The 20,047-nt window shown below is 33.8% G+C and overlaps 1 protein-coding gene across 2 annotated transcripts in view; it reads left to right on the top strand.

The window, feature by feature from the left end:
• LOC118190561 (arylsulfatase B-like) overlaps positions 1 to 20,047 on the top strand; it is a 51,392-nt gene that overhangs the window by 10,743 nt on the left and 20,602 nt on the right. For both annotated transcript variants that reach the window (XM_035361298.2, XM_035361297.2), the window contains exons 4-7: positions 436 to 548; positions 1,173 to 1,301; positions 3,736 to 3,858; positions 15,195 to 15,321. In XM_035361298.2, coding sequence (XP_035217189.1) covers positions 436 to 548; positions 1,173 to 1,301; positions 3,736 to 3,858; positions 15,195 to 15,321 — 492 coding nt within the window. The remainder of the gene's footprint in view (positions 1 to 435; positions 549 to 1,172; positions 1,302 to 3,735; positions 3,859 to 15,194; positions 15,322 to 20,047) is intronic.

The following is a 20,047-nucleotide window of genomic DNA, read 5'->3' as shown; positions in this document are numbered from 1 at the left end:
ACTGTAGAGCCGTCAAGTTAAGAAATAAATTTATATTTCACGAAACAAATAATTAAGATTTGTTTGATATTTTGATTCAATAGCTGTATTGAATTTAAATAAATTTATGATCTTACTTTCCTTACTAAATTGAATTTATTTGAATTTTGGGAAACTTGTCAAAACTTGCTATTTAATAGCACTAGAAAATCATATTTAGTTTCACAGCTTTTCAGATTGAATAAACAATATGCTTTTATTTTCAGCTTTAAATATTAAATTGCTATTGGTAAAACTTTACTGACACGCAAGTTTGGAAATATTGTCCAATTTCTTAATTATCTTCTTAATTATCTTTCTTAATTATCGTGTTAAATAACAAAATTTTTGATATTTGTAAGAATTTTCTTACGCAATGTTACAAACGTACACAAAAACTCTTAACGTATCTTTAAGGCCTTCAACACTACATCATAGCAGCGGGTGAAGCGTCTGCGTTGCCCCTAAATGTGATGACTATGCCAGAACATTTTAGGAAGCTCGGATATGCTACCCATATGGTGGGAAAAGTAAGAAATAATTTTAGTAAAACTAAATTAAAATATCTTTTAAATATATTTATTGAAAACTGTACAGAAAATATTGGATTTTTAGCAGTGTATTTTTATTTTCGGTATGTACTGTCTTGCACAAGATAAGTGATAAAAATAGATAAATTGTTCAAGTTTATATTTAGTTAATAGTATTTATTTTTCCTCGTAATTCCCTAGAAGCAATTTTTTCTTTTTCGAGTTTCAAATTAAATTTTTGCCAAAGAATATAAACGGATATTCAAGTTTAGACTATACTTATTGCTATAAAATAAAACATTTGATAAAATAATGTACAACATCTATAGTATATAAATGGAAGAATAAGTGAGATCTATTAACATGAAAATAATATAAAATATCGATTTTCAAGCTAATTTCCTTTTTCCTCAACGTCAATATTGATTAAGTTTATTTCTTTGCGTTGTATATTGGAAGAAAGTTCCTACTGAAAATGGAACAAATAATAGAAAAGGCCACATGTTACTCCATAAAAGTGTTGATTAAATTTGTGTATTTTGTTTTATGATTTGCGTTTTCCTTGTGAAAATGTTTACTACTTTCAAGAATTTTGTATTGATATTATGTTTTCTTGATTTTTAGTGGCATTTGGGGTACATGAAAAGAAATTACACTCCAATATACAGAGGATTCGATACATTCTTTGGTTACTACAATGGTTTTATAGATTATTATGATTATGAGACTTTTGAGACAATGACCTACATGAAGGTAATTTTTTATGCATTGTGAAATGACAATATTGTAACATTGCAATACATTCTAAAATCACATTACGACAGATGTAAAGATGTGACAAATCTTCCATGAGAAATCAACTTTATAAACATACGCCTTTGCAAGAGGGACAAAAGGAAAAATTACATAAGCATAAAATTCAGTTGATTTAGATTATTAATTATAAATTTTATCACAAATTTTAATTTGCAACTCTTATGTATTGAAGACTGAACACATGTACCTAGTATACCATAAGTGTTTCTGGATGCAGACCTTTCCAATTAATTCGCAAATTAAAAATCACTATAAAAATATGCTAAATATTTTTTTTTATTACAAAAGCACTTGTATATACGTCATTGGTCAGAATTACGAAAAGATAAAACAGTAATTAATCTCTTTACGGTAACAAATATAACAAATATCTTCACCATCCGAATGATTACGACCTATTAATCTTGTCAAGGTTTTTCACCTCTCTTCATTTCTGTAGTCCTTTTCTGTTTGTCCGCATAAAATTTCACAAAAGCCTCGACAATCTCTTACCACCTGCCATTTGTAACAAACCAGTAAATAAAATTGGTTTTTTCTTTGTTCTTGAAACTTATTTAATAGATTTTACGTGAATTTTTAGCATCATTTTAGTTGTCAGTAACAATGGAAATAAAATCACTCCGTGCACTTGGACTCGTTGATCTTCAAATCTCTTGGCAAGACTTTCCAAGCCTTAATATTCTCCATTCTTCCTGATGTTTCAGCAAGAATTGTTGCTTCTTTTCAAAAGACCCAATTAATTCTTTGCAAAACGGTTCGCACATTTTAGACCTGATGCGTGGAATAATTTATAATTAATTATAATGATAGATATCGTTAAAAATAATTACTAAATATCCCATTTACCCACCGCAAATTGAAGAAATAATTAGGAAGATTAAATAAACGAATTACATGACAACGCTAGATCTTACTTCTTGATATTTTCAGATATGTGCGAAACCAGAGGATGTGCCAAAAACTGCATTTGTTACAAAGTCAGGTGTTTATGCTTTCTTCAGAATGCTGTCTGGCTTATGTGGAGCTTCTGCTACGTTTCGGACGGCCATGCGTACTATATTAAGACCCTGTTCTCGGAAACAGTACTTTTATTACCCAGGTGCTAAAATTGTACTTAGTTTTAGTACTTAGTAAGTGTTTTTGAGGTCTAAAGTTATTAACATGTAGGATTTCGAACAGATGGTAATTTTCAAATACTTGTACGATAACACACGCTCTTCCATTCAGTATATTGAGAAGGTGAAAAATTAATTGTAGAATAATTGGAAAGTGTACAAAAGATTCTGAGAAAAATATTTTTTTGTTCTTTTTTTTTTTTTTTTTTTTTTTTTTGTGTGTGTGTGTGTGTATGTGTGAACTCTAATTTCAACTCGTGTTCCACAAAGTATAAAACAAGGCTTACACAAGTAAGTTACACAACTAACAAAATAAACTAATGTGCAATAGCACACAAATTCAAATGGGTAAAACTTATTAAAAAATAAAAATAAATTAAAATAATAAATAAATAGAAAATAAGTAAATGAAGAATTTAAAAAAAAAAAAAAAAAAAAAAAACTGAAAGGTTTCAGATTTTAAATTTCGTCCAAAGGGGCGTTTTTTTAACATTTTGTGTGTTACTTTTTTAGTTTAAAATTTAAGATCTCTCCGAGGTCGTTAAAGCACATCGTAGCGATTACTTAAGTTTTGACGGGGAATGATGTTATATTGTTTTATTTTTGTTAACCAGTTATTTTATGTTCTGGATATTTACTGCCACTTCTCCCTTTCGCTTTCTCGCCAGGATGCAAATTTAGTTCGCGTGCATTAAACTAGAGGTTTTTAGATTGCAAAACTTCTGCCTTTCGACGCCACGTTACTAGGTTGCTAGATAAGGTAATATTTGCAATATTTGGCCTTGCATTATAATTGCCGATAGCTGATATCCACGCCAGTTAAATTTAGAGACAACGTCGTGATTAACTGATTCGTATGGCCTTCGGCTACTAGCTTAGTTGAATTTAAATTTTCCATTTGACTTACTGTTACTTAAGGTTATCACCCCACAAGTGATTGGCTGACTTGTAAGTACAAAGTGTACCTTCTGTTATTATTCAGTTTTAAATAAAGGGAATATTATACCCTTTTTAAGTTTCAGTCGTTTCTCTAGCCTTACCTAAATTCTCCCCTTTGTAATTTTTGCATTAATAATTTGTAATACTCTCATGTTGTAATTAATTTTTTTATAAATTTAATTATATTTTAAGATTCTAGCCGAAAAACATTGCTTATAATAAACTCGGAAATATAAAACTACTACATAAAATATTTTTCAAATGTAAAAAAAGTCTAATTGTAACACAATGAAATTAATATATTATTTACCCAGTAGCAGTTCATTGGTGTAGATCTCCATAATGGAACGACTCTTATTAAAAATTTGAGGGGAGAATACGCTACGCATCTCTTCACAAGGACGGCAACTGATATCATTTATAATCATGATACATCTAAGGTAAGTTCGAAACAATTAAGATTTCATTTACTATGAAGTTATATGGAACTTCAGGTCATATTGCAAATGAAAATGTTATTTGACAAGTGAGGCATATTTTTTTAGTCCTTAATCCTAAAAAAATACAGTGGCAATATTTTCTCCTTCTCAGTACGTCCAACGGAAACTATCGTAATTTGCTTGATCTAATAATAAAAGATATATAATTTTATTAAAGAAATTACGGGTTAGGAGACTACCTAAAAGGAAGAGTACTCTGCAGCACTGGTCATTGACACAGAATTTGAATAACTTCATTTGAAATGATTATTACATAAATTGATACTGAAACTTTATGAAGAATCAGTTTGAGTACAACGAAAATTAATTCTGGCTATGAACCAAGCCAAAAAGGTTCATGGAATTTCTTCTTTTTTCAATATCTTTGGTAGTTTTAAAAACCATCAGCAAATTTCGATCTTTTCGTGAAAGAAAAAAAAAAAAAAAAAACTCATAAGAAATTTTTACTTGTAAGCCTGGCTTAACGCTTTTAATTCATCCTTTCATACTCTCATTTTATTCAAAATTATTATAAGTTATTCTAGCTCCACTGTCAACTACTGACAATGGCATAAGTTTATTTTCTTGACTTCCGTTTCATTTACTACTTCCAAACTTCTCCTTCTACATTTCTTACCAATCATACCCTGGTGATAATATCCTGCTATCAATTATTACTTTTAGCTGTTATTTAAGCCAAGAAATAATGATAAGAAGAATTAACATTCATCATGGAAGTTTTAATGTCATTTGCACATTGATTCCTTCTTATCAAAAGGTGGTGTATGGTGGTCTATTTAATTATGGCAAAGCGCACAAGGGCTATTATCCTAAGGGGAGGAATGCCTTCGTGGAGGACTTTCTAAGGGAAACTAACTCGTATACACGTTACACATGGGGAAATCCACGAAAACGCTCATGCAGCCAGCCCGTTCGTGGGATTCGATCCTCGGACCGAACTACCAGTGTTCAGCGACTTTACCGCTCGGCCGCTGGTGGACCTCTTATCAAAAGGAGGTCCACGAAGTAAAGTTTTGTAAGTTCTGCTTCACCACGAACACTAACTGGTTTCCCATTGTTTTCAATAGAAAATTCTTTGCTTGCAACAAGCTAAAAAGCAGCAATCAATGTAAAATTTATTGGCTATAGATGTGAGGTAGCACTTGATGATCGAAATGAGTTCAACAAATTCCAGGACTGAATGGAGTGTTGTTAAGCAATAAAAAAAATTTAAAGTGGTGTTTTTTAATTTTATATAACGCGTCATTTAAAAAAACAGTTCTTGAACCAATCAATAAACATCCGTGCAGAGAACAATTTCTTTTGAAGCCTTTTCAAACATAGGCGAATGATCCTTATATTTACCATTCTGCGCCTCAGTGCTGAATAGGCAAGTGCTCGCCATTGGATTTAAAATACTCTTTACTATTCAGAGCTTGTACGCTAAATGAAAAGTAATGATTTATATGTAAAAAGAAAGCTAATTGCCGCAATTTGATACACCTTTGTTGAAACTGAGAAGGATTACTCTATCTTACGTACGAACTTAAAGAAAACGTTCTACCAATTAGTACTTTAAGAGATCTACTAAATTTGGTAGCTCTCTTAGCATTCAGAGGAACATTCAGCTACTTTACGCAACGTAGTAACGCAACGTAGCAACGTAGTAACGCAACGTAGTATACGCAACGTAGTAACGCAACGTAGCAACGTAGTAAAATGAAAAACATTGAATATGAGAACATCATATGCACATTTTTTTAAATGTGCTTCTATTTAAGGTACGACTTACTAGCAGTAAAATAATGGATAAAAAAGCTAACATACTATACTGGGTGTCAAAAGTTAAGCAGAAATTATGAAAAGGCTGACTATGGCGTTAGCCAAACTGAAGCCATAGAAACTTGCATGCAGATTATCCATTTGCGTAAATAAATTTGTGTGTATATGCAAATTTGATCAGCTGATGATGCAGTTACGAATTTTGTACATATATAAATAATTTTAGTGAAATTTTATGCGAAATTATTGTATTCTTTTGTATAATGTAACACGACAATATAAAGAGGCGATGATTTGCCGGAAAAGTTAGAAAATAGGGAGCAGTTTATTTAACATTAAGTAAATGGTTAACTCGTTAAATTGGAGAGATGTCGCCAAACTGGCAACGGGTTGAACGACAATTTTTTATCGCCAAATTTGTCGAACTAGGCGACGATTTGGAGATATTTTGGTCCGATCCCAGTGCAACTGTAATGGGTATTGCAAATGAATAACTGTAATTGATACTCTATGTATCTGCAACCGTATCCGGCCCTCATATGACTTCCTGCAATTTCTAGAACTTGAGTTTTTTTCAACGGTCGGGGACAGGGATAAATAGAAGGGCTAGGTCATTTCTTTGTTCGACTCCTCGCCGACGCGAGCCTCATGGAGGGAATGAATTGGAAGTAATCTGACGTGTCTGTGTTGCACCTGCTCTGATTTCGCGCGTTTAAAACTGTACTTTCATTCACTTGCGAAACTATTTTCTGGAGGTCGCATATCCCAAATTAATTTTAATCATACATATTTTTTTCTAATAATGCAAATATTTAATAATTTGTATATATATTGATATAGTTTTAGTCAGCTTTCCTTTTAAATTCTATATTTAAAGTATCCTTTATGTAATGTGGCTTCTTGTGCTGTAGCAACGTGCCGTAACGCTTATAGAAATACGAAAGGAAGAGATATTGTATTTCATGCTTTCCCAAAGGACAATTTGCTTTTGACAAAAGAATGGATACATGAATGTCGAAGACAGGATTCTATTAATGTGAAAAACGCAAGAATTTATGGCGAACATTTTCTGTGCAGTGATTATGAAGATGACATAAGAAATCGCTTACTTGGATTGCCGCAAAAGAAACTGTTGAAATGCAATACTGTGCCGAAAGTAAATTTATCGTATGCAATAAACGAAACAACACCAAGAAATCGCAGACATTTGAAAAGAAAAGTAATGCAGAGTGGTTTTGAAAAACTACATGAATTAATACCAAAGAAAATTTATTTTGAAGCTGAGAACGAAATTGAAGCTGACAATAATAAATCAAATGTCAATGATTTTGAAATAAAATTCACAAGTGACAATGTCCTAAGTGACAATATCCCTGAATGCCCTAAGTGTAAAGATAAAAAAAAAATGTATTGATAATTTGAAGAACAAAATAATATCCTTAGAAAATTGTAATAAAATATTGAAAAATAGAGAAAAGAAAAATTTTAGAATGTTTGCTCAGCGACAAAGAAGGTGGACGACATCTAGAAAGAAATTTGTATCGGTAATTTAGAAATTAAAATCCCAAACAGCGAAATTTAGGAAAAAATAGCACGGATCGGAGAATTAGGAAAAACGGTCTAAAGCCTATTTTTACAAAGACGCAGATTAACGCATTGCTAGAAAAAAAGGAATAAATCAGGTGGACTAGTGAAGATATTTCACGTTGCATTGTCATAAGAGCTCTGTCATCTATAAGCAACGTTTTTGGTAAGAAAAAATAGGAATTCCTTTACCTAGCACTAACATATTAAGGAGATGGTGCGCTAAATTTTCATGTAGTTCAAGAATTCAGAGTGATGTTCTTCCTGTAATGAAGGAACGATGGGAATATTTAAACTCTGTAGAAAAAATATGCGTTCTCGGTTTCGACGAAATGCATATAGATTCTAAACTTAGCTATGACTCTAAACTGGACCAAATTCTCGGTCCTTTTCAAAACGTGTAGTTTGGTTTAATCAGAGGTCTCATTTCGCAACCAATACTTTTTGATTTTAACACTCGAATGAAAAAGACATATTCAATCATCTGGGCCCACCAGCGGCCGGACGGAAAAGTCGCTGAACACTGGTAGTTCGGTCCGAGGTTCGAATCCCGCGAACGGGCTGGCTGCATGGGCGTTTTCGTGGTTTTCCCCATGTGTAACGTGTATACGAGCCAGTTTCCCTTAGAAAGTCCTCCCCAAAGGCATCCCTCCCCTTAGGCAGATAGCCCTCGAGGCTTTGCCATAATCACACACGCAAACACAACCATCTGGAGTAGAAGGAAAAGCAATAGTGTCTGATTTAGGATGATCTAGTACTTTGTGAAAAGAGTTACAGATTTCGATTAATAGTTCTCAGTTTCCAAATACAGTATTGCAAACAAAAAAAAAATATGGGTTTTTGCAGATTTAGCGCACTGCTTCAAATTACTGAGAAACCGCTTTTTCTTATGGCTTCCACTTTTTCCTGTGGAACCTTCTCCTATATCTTGGGAATTAGAATTGAATTCCGCCAGACAATTTTCGACCGCCGAAAAAGAAGCATTAACATATGTTGCAGGTTATATTGCCTACCGTGTGCGAAACAAAGACCCATCATTGGGAACAATATCTAAAAATAGTGCTGATGAACCAATATTTTAATTCAGAATGGATTAAATTATTCATTCTTAATTAAAATATTGGATTTATTAATAGATTGGAGGTTTGACTACACCTTCCCATTCATAGATGAATGCAGTTTACGAGTTCGAAAATATATTTTGTGCAGTTCATGATACAAGTTACTATAAAGGGAAGCATGTAATTGGCTGTTTAATTAATAAACTGGAGAAACATTATCCTGAAGTTAACAGAGAAGCAATTCGTTTATTTTGCAGAGTGCGAACTTTTATTAGAATAAGTTTCTTAAATAGAAATAGCGGCCGAGCGGTAAAGTCGCTGAACACTGGTAGTTCGGTCCGAGGTTCGAATCCCGCGAACGGGCTGGCTGCATGAGTGTTTTCGTGGTTTTTCCCATGTGTAACGTGTATACGAGCCAGTTTCCCTTAGAAAGTCCTCCACGAAAGGCACTCCTCCTCTTAGGCAGATAGCCCTAGTGTGCTTTGCCATAATTAAATACACTATCTTAAATAGAAATGCATATGATTTTTCCCAAAGAAAAGCAGCCCTAAAGACAAAAAGTGGATTGCTTCGAATGTGGCAGCCAATAAGTAATATTTCAACAAGTTGTAGTTGCATTGTGACTGTACAAGAAAGCATATATAATATGTTTTGATTTGAAGTATTTGTAGATGACATTTTAGAAGTTAATAGCGTAAAGCATATTTCAAATGAGAACTAATTTTGTTAAGTTATTGTTAAATTTATTTTTTATAGTATCCTGTGTTATTATTGATTCGATGTTGTGCAAGCTTAGCATTCTAGATAAAATATAATAATATAAAATTAAAGTAATTGACATAAGAAGACCTGCCTCCTTAACCCCCACTTTTGAAAAATTAAATATTTTTTTTAGGTACTGTGAGTAAAGTTGTTTTGTCTAAATTAAAATAACAATCTTACACGTATTTATTTAAATGTAATATTGATGTAAGCCTAAGTTACAAAATTATTAAAAAATATATATGTTATTATATTGAATCGGGAAATATACCAATGTAAAATTTACAATTAGGCTGAAACTCAGATTAGCAGAAATTTTGAAAACTATGCCAATTTAAGGTTGCTTTTTGATTAATTTTAAATAGCTGTTATTATAGTTATCTTAGCAGTAGTAGAGTTCTTTTAATTAAATCTCAGATAAAGAAATGATTAGAAATAAACAGGCATTTAAAGAAAAAACAATCCCTGCAAATTAAAAAAAAAATTAACTTTATGTTAAGAGTAGCGTATTTTATTTGTTATTTTAAAATTTGTTAAATTAAAATTTTTTAATGTTCAGTGTAAAACGCATACTACAGTAACATTGTCTCTTCCAAATGATAACTGTCTTTCACACACAGCTCATTTTAAATGCTGATTCTTCAAATTTAAAACACTAATTTCTATGTTGTCAATTGCATCTCCGCGTTCAGTGTCATTATGGCTACGTCATCACTGCCCGCTGCCTGTTTCAGGGAAAAAAGCTCTATGAGCTAGCTCTTCTCTTTTAAGTCCTGGTCGGGGAAAACTATGTAAGACCGAAGAGAGCATCAGTTAGTAGTGGTTATTAGTTTAGAGCTGAAGTCGCAATATTGAGATATCCGAGAGAGCGTCTCGTTTTAGATGCTTTTAGCACTGCGTTGTGTTTTCGTTCTTAGTAGTTTGAAGTGCAATTACTGATTGGATTGAGTGAAACTGTGAAGAGTTGTAGGATTATTATTGTGGAAAATTCCACACCTGTGAAGTGTTTCTTTTGGTAAAAAATAAATTTTATCAACTCTCATCGGTTTTATGTGCATTCAATCTATTCATAATCTGTACGCACGCAACAGTTTTTGGTGTGAAGAATGGGGTTGAATGCTGGTGAAAAGAGCGACATAAGAGCAACTAAGACAGCTCGTGGCAGCTTTTGTTGCGTTCAAGGAAGAGATGAAAGCGGGCCAAGAGGAATTGAAAGGAGGCGTCAACTCCGTTAAAGAAGAGACAAGAATTTATTAAAGAGAGATGAAAACAAGTCAAGAGGAAATGAAAAGAGAAATTACTGCCATAATAAGAGCCACATTCGAGACTACTGAACGCAGACTAGACACGATTCAAGATAGAATTGAAAACATTGAAGAAATCGTTTCTCCTGTTGAACAACAAATCGAAGGCAGATTATCTGCTGCTGTCGCCAAGGAAGTTGATAGTTTGAAGAAGTCCATAACGACAGCTGGTCACAATTCTAAACCCTTAAGATCTGAAGTTATCTCATTCCAAGCCTCACTAAAACTATTCACGTATAGACGAAAGACTTCCTTTCAGGTGTGCAAGACGCAGTTCACCATAGTGGTGAACGCAACTGGATGGGATTACAAAGCCTAAAGAATGCCATCTAGCCAATTCTCTGAGAGTAAAATTCAGCAGATATCTTTCAAATTCATCCGGAATACCAAAGGTTTGACTTCGAAGCTCTATTCGGCGCGTTGGAGTTGCGCTTTTGGGAGAAGAGTTTAAAAGACTATAGGATGCTTCAGTTGAAATCTCGCCAAGAGAAGCCTACGGAAACACTCCAGGAGCTTACCACGAATGTTGAAAGGCTGTCTCAACTCTCTTTTTCGGACTGCCCAATAGAAACAAGGAAAATACTGTCGATGGTACCCGGGATCCTGAGGTATGAAAGCACAGCGAATGGTAGATGTCAATAATTTAAAATGCACTTTAGTGTACGCCATGAAATTCAATGCAGCCCAGCAAGCAGCCCACAGAGACCACCACAAACTGGAGTTGATGATTTCCAGGAGACGGCGAATCAACTAACTGCTCATCTAGACAATATAACCAGGGAAGTCAATGTCTTGATATGGAACAAGAGTGACAACAAAAAGACTTTAAGTTACTAAAACTGCAGTGGTGAAGGCCACGTACAAAGCAACGCAACTGCAGAACACCCCGTAAGACGGAAAATAAAAATCTTGCAGAGCGGACGTCGCCAGGTACTGAGAAGACCTATTTCAAAGCACTACCGATTTCTGCAATGAGTAGCAGCAGTAGTACTCTTGATCATGGGGCATATTATGAAGTTCCTTGGAATATGACTGTCGATACTGGAGCCAATGTTACCATCTTCCGGAAAGATTTAGCAAAACAGTTGGAAGGTAAACTCATCCGAAAGCCGCCTTGCGTTACCCTAGATACCGTGTCCGGCGATAGAATACACATCGATGGCACCTCCAATCACACGACATATGCAGCAGATATTACCGTCCCTTGCATATTCGGATTAAAGTCTCTATGGAAATATAATTTTTCTTTGAGTTTATAAATAACTAACTGCATTCTACCTTTGAGGACATAATCCTTTTTGGAATTAAAGATGAAGAAGTTAATACCTCCACCAAATAATAGCTCATAATGATAACAAAATAGCATCAAGAACAATAGATAATTTTTACTTCCTGAATCCATAATTGAAAACAGAAATTTCCTGTAAGGCACCATGGAATAGCCCAAGAACTGTAACAGCCCGACTATTTGCTTCAGCACTCGCTGATCCAGGACTGATTTCTCAGTGAGAGTTGTTAATGTAATTGATAAGGCAAAGTCGTTAGGAAAGGTGAAGTATTTGCAGTATGTATTCCAGTGATTGCGTTAAACGAAAACAGTAACTCTCCAGAACCGTGGCTTCGGCGAGCCTAACATCGGACTTACTGCAGAATGCTCAACAAAGCGATGAAAAGAGAAATGGCGTAGAATGTGTTATTCATTTATTTCAACATGTTTGCTCCCGCTTATTTTCTAAGGCACGCCGAACGAGTTTGTTTCAGCATAGAAGTGAAACAGGGTATCGTCCACCAATCAAGCAACATATCTCAGATGGCTAGTGATTGCTAAACAAGAAAAGGTACAAAAACTTCTAAAAGATATACCAGAAAATGACGACGTGACTGAGCCTTGAGGAAGTATATGGACACGTCCCGTGGTCCTGGTCAGAACGAAAGAGGGTTTAACTACATTTTGCTTTGATTATCGCTGATTGTACGAGGCTACGAAGAAAGACCATCTTCCAAGAATTTATGATATTCTGGACAGTCTTTCTAGAAGGAGGATTTTGACCCTTGATTTAAAAAATGGATAATAGCAGGTAGACCTGCACCCTAATGACTGAGGAAAGACGGCACTTACTTCCTGAGAAGGACTCTGGCAGGTCAAGGTGATGCCATTTGGATTATGTAGTGCTCCGCCAACCTCCGAACGCTTTATGGACGCTGATGGCAGCAAATATATCCTCGTTATCGTAGATTACTTCATCAAGGGGCTTGAAGCGTATTGTAGTCCTGATCGTGAGGCTGTCGTGGAAGCAGTGGAATGATACAACAGTTGATTTCCTGGTTTAAAATGCCTCTTCAGTTACATTTCGATCAAGGAAGAAATTTTACCTCGGCTGTAATTAAAGTTGCAAGCTACTCGGAATTGACAAAGCCCAGATTACACGTTTACATCTCCTGTCAGACGGCATGATTGAGAGGTTTAATTGAACCATCCTTAATAACCTCTTGCTAATGGTTTTCAGAAACCAACTGGATTAGGACCAAAGGTTATAACTTTTCTTCCTGTATTATAGCACTGCTGTTCACGATGCTGCTGGCTATTTCCCACCCCAGGTGGTCTTCGGTCGTAACCTTCGTCTGCCTTGTTGTCTCTTGTTTAGCCCCCCTCCTGATGCGCCTTCATCGCCTAAGGAGTACACTCAAGATCTCCAGGCACGGTTTGAAACGATACACAGTTTTGCAAGACAGCGAGTCAATTTGGCGATTGAGAAGAAGACCAGATACTACAGGAGAGCTACAGGACATCGATTCAAAGAAGGTGAGAAGATGTGGTTATGAAATCCGATTCGACGGAAAAACGTTTCTCTTAAACTGCAATTGCCTTGGGGCTGTCCTTATACAGTCCTAAATAGGCTGAATGACGTCGTAGTTCGGATTCGTAAGTCATCAAAGTCTAAGCCTAAAGTCATTCATTACAATAGGTTAGCCTCTTACTATGGCCATAGTACGTAGTTCCTATATAATGTAAAAGATATACTAAGACCATACTCATATTTGTATAAAATTTGTAAATTTATGCATTTAATTGTTGACTTAATGTTTGATTTATTGAAATTATTGCTTTATTATTGCACTGATTTTTCCTTATTTGTAAATAGGGCTTCCTGCTCAGGGATTATATTGTCCGAGTTGCGCAGTCATTTAGAAGAGGGCAATATTACGAAATTTGTACATATGTAAATATTTTTAGTGGAATTTCAGTATTTTTTTGTATAATGTAACATGAAAATAAGAACCGAAGATATGCCGGAATAGTAAGAAAGAGGGCAGTGTCTATTTAACATTGAACAAAGTGCTATCTAGCTAAATTGGCGAGATAAGGCCAAGCTGGCGACGATTTGGCAAGAGAGTTTTTGGCGAGAAATCGCGAAAAATCGGCGGGATTGGCGATCATCTGTCAGCATTTTGGTCCGGTCCCTTTATAAATATGATGGATATTACAAATGAATAACTGTAACTGATGCTCTATGTAGCTGTAACCGTATCCGTCCCTCATATGTCTTTCTGCCAATTTCGAGAAGTACTACAGTTTTTTTGGCGCTCGGGGAAAAATATGTGAAACCGGCGAGAGCATCAGTTAGCTGTAGTTGTTAGTTCAGAGCGATATCCGAGAGAGCTTCGCCTTTTAGGAGCGTTTGGCACTGCGTTTTTAGAGTTCTTAATTATTTGAAGCTTAATTAATAAGTTTACTCTATGAAACTGTGAAGAATTGTACGATTATTTTTTGTGGAAAGTTCCAGAACTGTGAGGTGTTCCTTTGATAAAAAATAAATTTTATCACGCTCTCATCGGTTCTGTGTTCAATCTACTAATAACCCGTGTACATGCAGCAAATGATATGTAAAATGGAATTTCATAAATACGTAGCGTGTATGCTTTGCATTTTTATATTTCATATGAAAAGTAAAAATTGAACTTTTTACAAAAAATTCAGAAAGGATCAAAATACTAAACTATGGGTTTTAGCGAAGGGTATGCTTTTGTATTGATGAAACAAGCGCAGTTACGTACAGATCAGTCAAAGATTTAAATATATTATATTGAATAAATTATAGGTTGTGCAGATGATTAAACAAAAAATGTCGATGCCAATGAACGCCAGCTTAATGTTATTTAATAATTACAACCTATTGGCAAGACCAAGACCTGGCTTTAATTGGACAGTGGCTCGAGATATATTTGCAAGGCGATTTCTCGGAGAGCTGTAGCCCCCACAGGTGTAAATGTTTTGATGTGTGGGAAGCTCAGAGAATTTAATTCAGATGTTAGATATTCAGCGATTTGCTTTTTGCTCATCCTCATAGAGCATCAAATTGGGTCTTCGAATGAGTGCAACAAAAAGCTTTGTAGATTAACGTACTGCTACCACACTGAGCAAATAGATAATGTTGTACCACCGGAAAGGGAGTTTTCACAATATCGTATTTCTTCTTGCCTTGCATTATATTAATTCATTCAATTCAAAATCTCAATTACTTGACAAGAAATTTGAATACGGCATCTTTTTAAATTGAATTTAGTTACTAAATCCCCAAAAGGCAGCTGACTATTACTGACACTCAAATACAGAATCTTTATTTATAACTAGAGAACTTGAATTAAGTCTCAGGTTTTGGGCAGCAATGAACGTTAAATTTATGGGAATAATGATGCATTTTATAATTACAAATTTTGGTAATATTTGATTAAATACTTTAAATTTATATTAAGCTTGTATTTTGATTGATGTATTGCTTAAGTAGCGACGTATCCGTTCCAGCCACTATTTTTGTACCTTGCTGAAATATCTCCTCATATTGGTAATAGCTATGATCCTCTCCAAGCACCTTTAGAAATTATTGAAAAATTTAGTTATATAAAGCACGAACCAAGAAGGATTCATGCTGGTAAGCATTTTCTCTCTGAAATAAATAAATACTATTCTATGAAACAAATTCTTCATCGGGGTCAGCAATTAAATATTAGACGTTCCAACCGTCTATTTTCATGAAGTCACATAATTGCTTATATTTCTTGCGATTGTGAACATCAACATACTAAGCATTCATGATAAGCCAAATAAACAGAAATTAGAGGTATTGCACTTATGATCCGATTGACTTGTTGTTGTTTATGGACAAAAAATTTCAAACATTAAAAAACATTTCGAAATTACAAAAGAATAAATGCATGAAGAACTTTCTAAAAATATTGAGTTAAATGAGAATACTACATCAATATTATTCAAAACAGTGTTGAACAGCCTTTGTCAGCCTTTTGGTCTTAAAGAAATTCTTGAATTAATTTTAGAAATTGTTCATTATCACGATCATAAGAGTAGAAAAAAATTGAAAAATAACCTATTAAAAAATTTAAAATGCTATTTTTTTGTTATTTTTTTATTTTATTTTAAATTATTTATTTGAAGGAGGGGAGGCAAATTTCTCAGACTATATTTTCTTTTTTCCTTCTTTCACTGAAGAAGCACGCAACAGCATTCAGTACAAGAGGATGAAACATTTTGAAATTTCTACTGTCTCATTTTTACTTTCTTGTACGAAGTAAAAAGGAAGTATTGTAATCGCGAAAAGCTTCAGGCAGCATATTTCAACGAAAATATCCACTTTGACCACTTTCGAATGCAATTTAACGATGTTTTTGCGTGATATCTGTACGTAAGGACAGAATAAAAGACTATTTTCCTCCAAAAAAATTATAAAACTGCTTTAAAATGAATTCTGAAGAGAATTTTTCGTGGCGTCTGTACGAACATATGTACGTACGTGCGTACGTATCTCGCATAACTCAAAAACAAGCAGCCTGAGAACATCGAAATTTTGTATATAGACTGCTATAACATGTAGATGTGCACCTTGTATTTTGGTTGCAATCGGCCGCACCAAACGTATATAAATATATTTATATGTATGTCCACTCTGTTACCCGGCTCAGTGATCTCAGTTTCATTACTCTTATATGTTTGTAAATTGTACATTTTTTGCTTTAAAAATGATTGAATTATATTCTTTTTATCTTTCGGTTAAGGTTTTTATGCCTTTAGTAAATCTCTATGCAATATTTTTAGAATTATCAACAATTTTAAAGTTGTTTAAGTGCCGCTAAGCCTAATCCTTTTCTTGATGGCGGCCATTGTTTGTTTACATTTGAAACAGCAGACTAGTGGATTTGTTGCCAATCTAGAGAAACGTAGCTTCGCAACAACAAAGATAACACCTTCATTTATTATTGCCAATTAAATCATGCTTAATCCTTTCTGGAATTTTTTCGAGGAAATAAGTGTTTACTTCGTAATTTTTAATTTAGATATTTTGAGTTTTTGTATTTTTACCTTCTTGTGAAGTGAGAACTGAATTAATTGAATGAGAAATACTCAATAGTCTGTGAAAAACTGTTTCTTTTTTGTTTTGTTTGCTTAATTTCTTTTACACATCGTTCTAGCTTTATTTAGCTTTATATAGTATTTGAATAGAACATGTGGCACCGATTAGATAATTCTCTAAATGATATAAATTTTGTGCATTCTGAGTTATAATACGAACGAAATATAACACTGTTAAGTAAACCTAGCGCCAGAGTGTCGCTATGGTAAACAAAGTGAATTTTAAAGAATGCATTTATTCTATTGTGGTTTATGCGCTGTCGGAGAAGTAGGTTTAATTCAATCTAATAAGTTTAAATAAAAGGCAAGAAAAAATGCGTATAATTTAATATTCCGTACAAGGAAGTCATGTGGTGTACACATCAGATTTTTTAAATTAGTTTTTTTAACATTACATATACAAAGAAATAAAGTGCATTAGAAAGTTAATAAAAATTTCGTATTTCAAACTTATTTTAATATTTCAGACTTGTTAAAAGTGTTAAACGTCCAGGATTCTCATTCGTTAGTTTACGGTAGTTTTCAATATTTGCACCCTGTGCTACATCCAAAGTGTAGAAAAGTTTTCGTAAAATGCATGTCTTGTATTCACTGCAATAACCCCTGCAAGCGCCGTTTTTGGATGGTCTAAAGAAAATCTTTAAATGAACTCTCAAGATTTTTAAGTAATGCGTGAAACTCACGCTACGTTAGTGATAGATCTAGACACCTGACAGCTTATGCCTATTTCGGTGTTATCTTGAACACCAACAATAAACATAAGAAGTAAACTACTAGTAACACTAAATCAGAAGTCAAACAACAAAAATCAGCGTTATATTTACCAAATTTTAAAATTAACAAAATTTACAAAAATTTACAAAATTTGGTAAATATAACGCTGATTTTTGTTGTTTGACTTCTGATTTAGTATTTATTCGGCGTGTTATTGTGTCTTAATTACTAGTAACACGTCAGAAACTTAAACATTTGCCGTTGCTGACGGCTTGGATTACGACTACGCATGGAAAAAAAAAAAAAAAAAAAAAAAAAAAAACTGGTATTAAATTACAAACTGCACCATTCTAAAGGCTACCTAATGTCTAAGACATGGTACGTACATGGGAGATTTTTAATTTTAAAAATAAATAAATAAAATTATCTTAGTATCCAGCTTTATTGGCAGAAGCAAAAGTTAGTCAGACATTCTTAAAAATGACATTTTGTTTCCTTTCGTAGATGTTATAAACATGTAACAATATACTAATGAAAACGAGTTAATAAACGGTTTAGAGAAATTTGAGACTTTTATTTTAGCATTACTTGACTTTGTTTTGTTTTCAATGACAATTTCCCGAGAAATTCGCAACAAAGTCTAAAGGAAACACAAAATTCAGTGGTATTACTGGGGGGGGGGCTGAAAAGTTCCCTATGAAACGAGAATGTTGTATTAATACCTAATATTGAACGAAAGTAACAGAACGAACGCTGTTGGAGTTGGCCTGCGTCTGGTGTTAGCCATACGAAGTTTAAATGCCAACTCGTCGGAAGATAAAGTACAGGGAAAGGTCAGACTCGTCAAATTCTGGAAGAAGCCCTTTGGTTAAACGTAAGAAAGTTTTGAAAACTACGTAAGATTAAATCTAATTTATATTTAATTTACAGATGCTTAAACTTTCTACAGTAAAGATAAACTATCGTCTCGCCTTTAACTTAACATTCAAGAATATTAAAATTACACTGAAGTTTTATTTATACTAATAATTTGTACAATTCAAAGTTTAGAAACATTCTTTTGACAATTTAAAAATTCAAGAAACAATTTGTATACAATTAAAATTTATTAAAATTGAAGAAACAAACAAATCTTACACTTTGAGGGATCCTTAGAATCCAAGAAAATATTATTTAGAAAAATCAAATTGTAAATTAAATACCTAAAACCAGATTCCTGATTAAGCATGACTTCTAAAGCAGTCTGTTACTTTAAAAGAGGCATTTCAAAGCCTTTTCATATCTCTTTTGAAATTGAAACACATGTCGTCATTACTGCACAGCATTTATTTTCTCTAACTTACTGTAGTTGAAGTCATCCGTGCAATTCTGACGAATCGAAACACACTAAACGGAAATAAATTGTGAAAACAGTTTGAGAACTCAATCAACAATTGTTTACGATTCACACGGGGCGGGGGAAAATGGCCTAAAGTGGATATTCTAAAGTAACACACTGTTTCAAAAGCCAGAACTCACCGAAACTAGCTCAGACAGATGAATTATGGGAATTAAAGCGTCGCTGACAGAGTTGCCATAAAAGATAACGGTAAATCTTCGGATTATGGTAACTTGGCGACGAACTCTGCTACGGCAACCTGCTAGTTTTTTTTTTGGACGCCATTTTGTTTTCACGAAGTAAAGGCAATTTTTTTTTTTTTACTCAAAATTTTTTTCCAACAATCTGCTAGCCGAATTACGCTTATGCTAGAACTTTTGTGGAACAAAAGTGCTTAATCATGACGAAGATTATGTGCGAAATTGGGAGAAAGTGCAGAATCGCCCACTGCTCCGCGCGTTTTTAAGAATTGCGGTATCCATGTACACGTCGACCTATTTTCACTGAAAAAAAAATCTCAGAATTGCACAAAAATGGCATTGCGCACACTCTTGACTTTATCCATGTACACATCGACCTATTTTCAGTTAAAAAGTCAAAGAAAATTGACAAAGATCCAATTCTTCTTACTCTTGTAAAAAGCGCCAAAGAAATAAGCGGGCGATTCTGCACTTTAGCAGCGAAATTGTTGTGCTTATTAGCTAAAATTACGATCGGAATTTTCCGGAAAATGTCACATGACATGTCTCATGATCTCTCATGTCGCCAAACTACCTGTTACCATATTCCAAAGATTAGCCAATATAACATATTAATTAAGCTTACAAATATCTTTTGAAAAAGTTATGCTAAGACTAGCATTAGATTCAGAAGTTTGTTCTTCAATTTTAATGACAGTGATTGAATTATGAGTTTAGAAACTGTTCTATTTCCATTCTATAATAAATGGCCGTCGATCTTGGCTTCCCCGAAAAGCTCAAGTTTCCTTCTAGCTACTTACCTTCCTCATTTTCTCAATTAGACAAGGAATGACATATTCTGAAGTACAGTGTAAATATATAATAGCATAAATTATACATAAACAAGATACATCCATCTTATTCCTTAACCTCAATATATCAAATAATCATATATAATATAT

Source organism: Stegodyphus dumicola, chromosome 6 (genome assembly GCF_044657685.1).
Source record: "Stegodyphus dumicola isolate Sdum_Otavi_A_Nest chromosome 6, ASM4465768v1".
NCBI classification, from domain to species: domain Eukaryota; kingdom Metazoa; phylum Arthropoda; class Arachnida; order Araneae; family Eresidae; genus Stegodyphus; species Stegodyphus dumicola.
The sequence above is the reverse complement of the archived record's forward strand: the minus strand, read 5'-3'. Positions and strand labels throughout refer to the sequence as shown.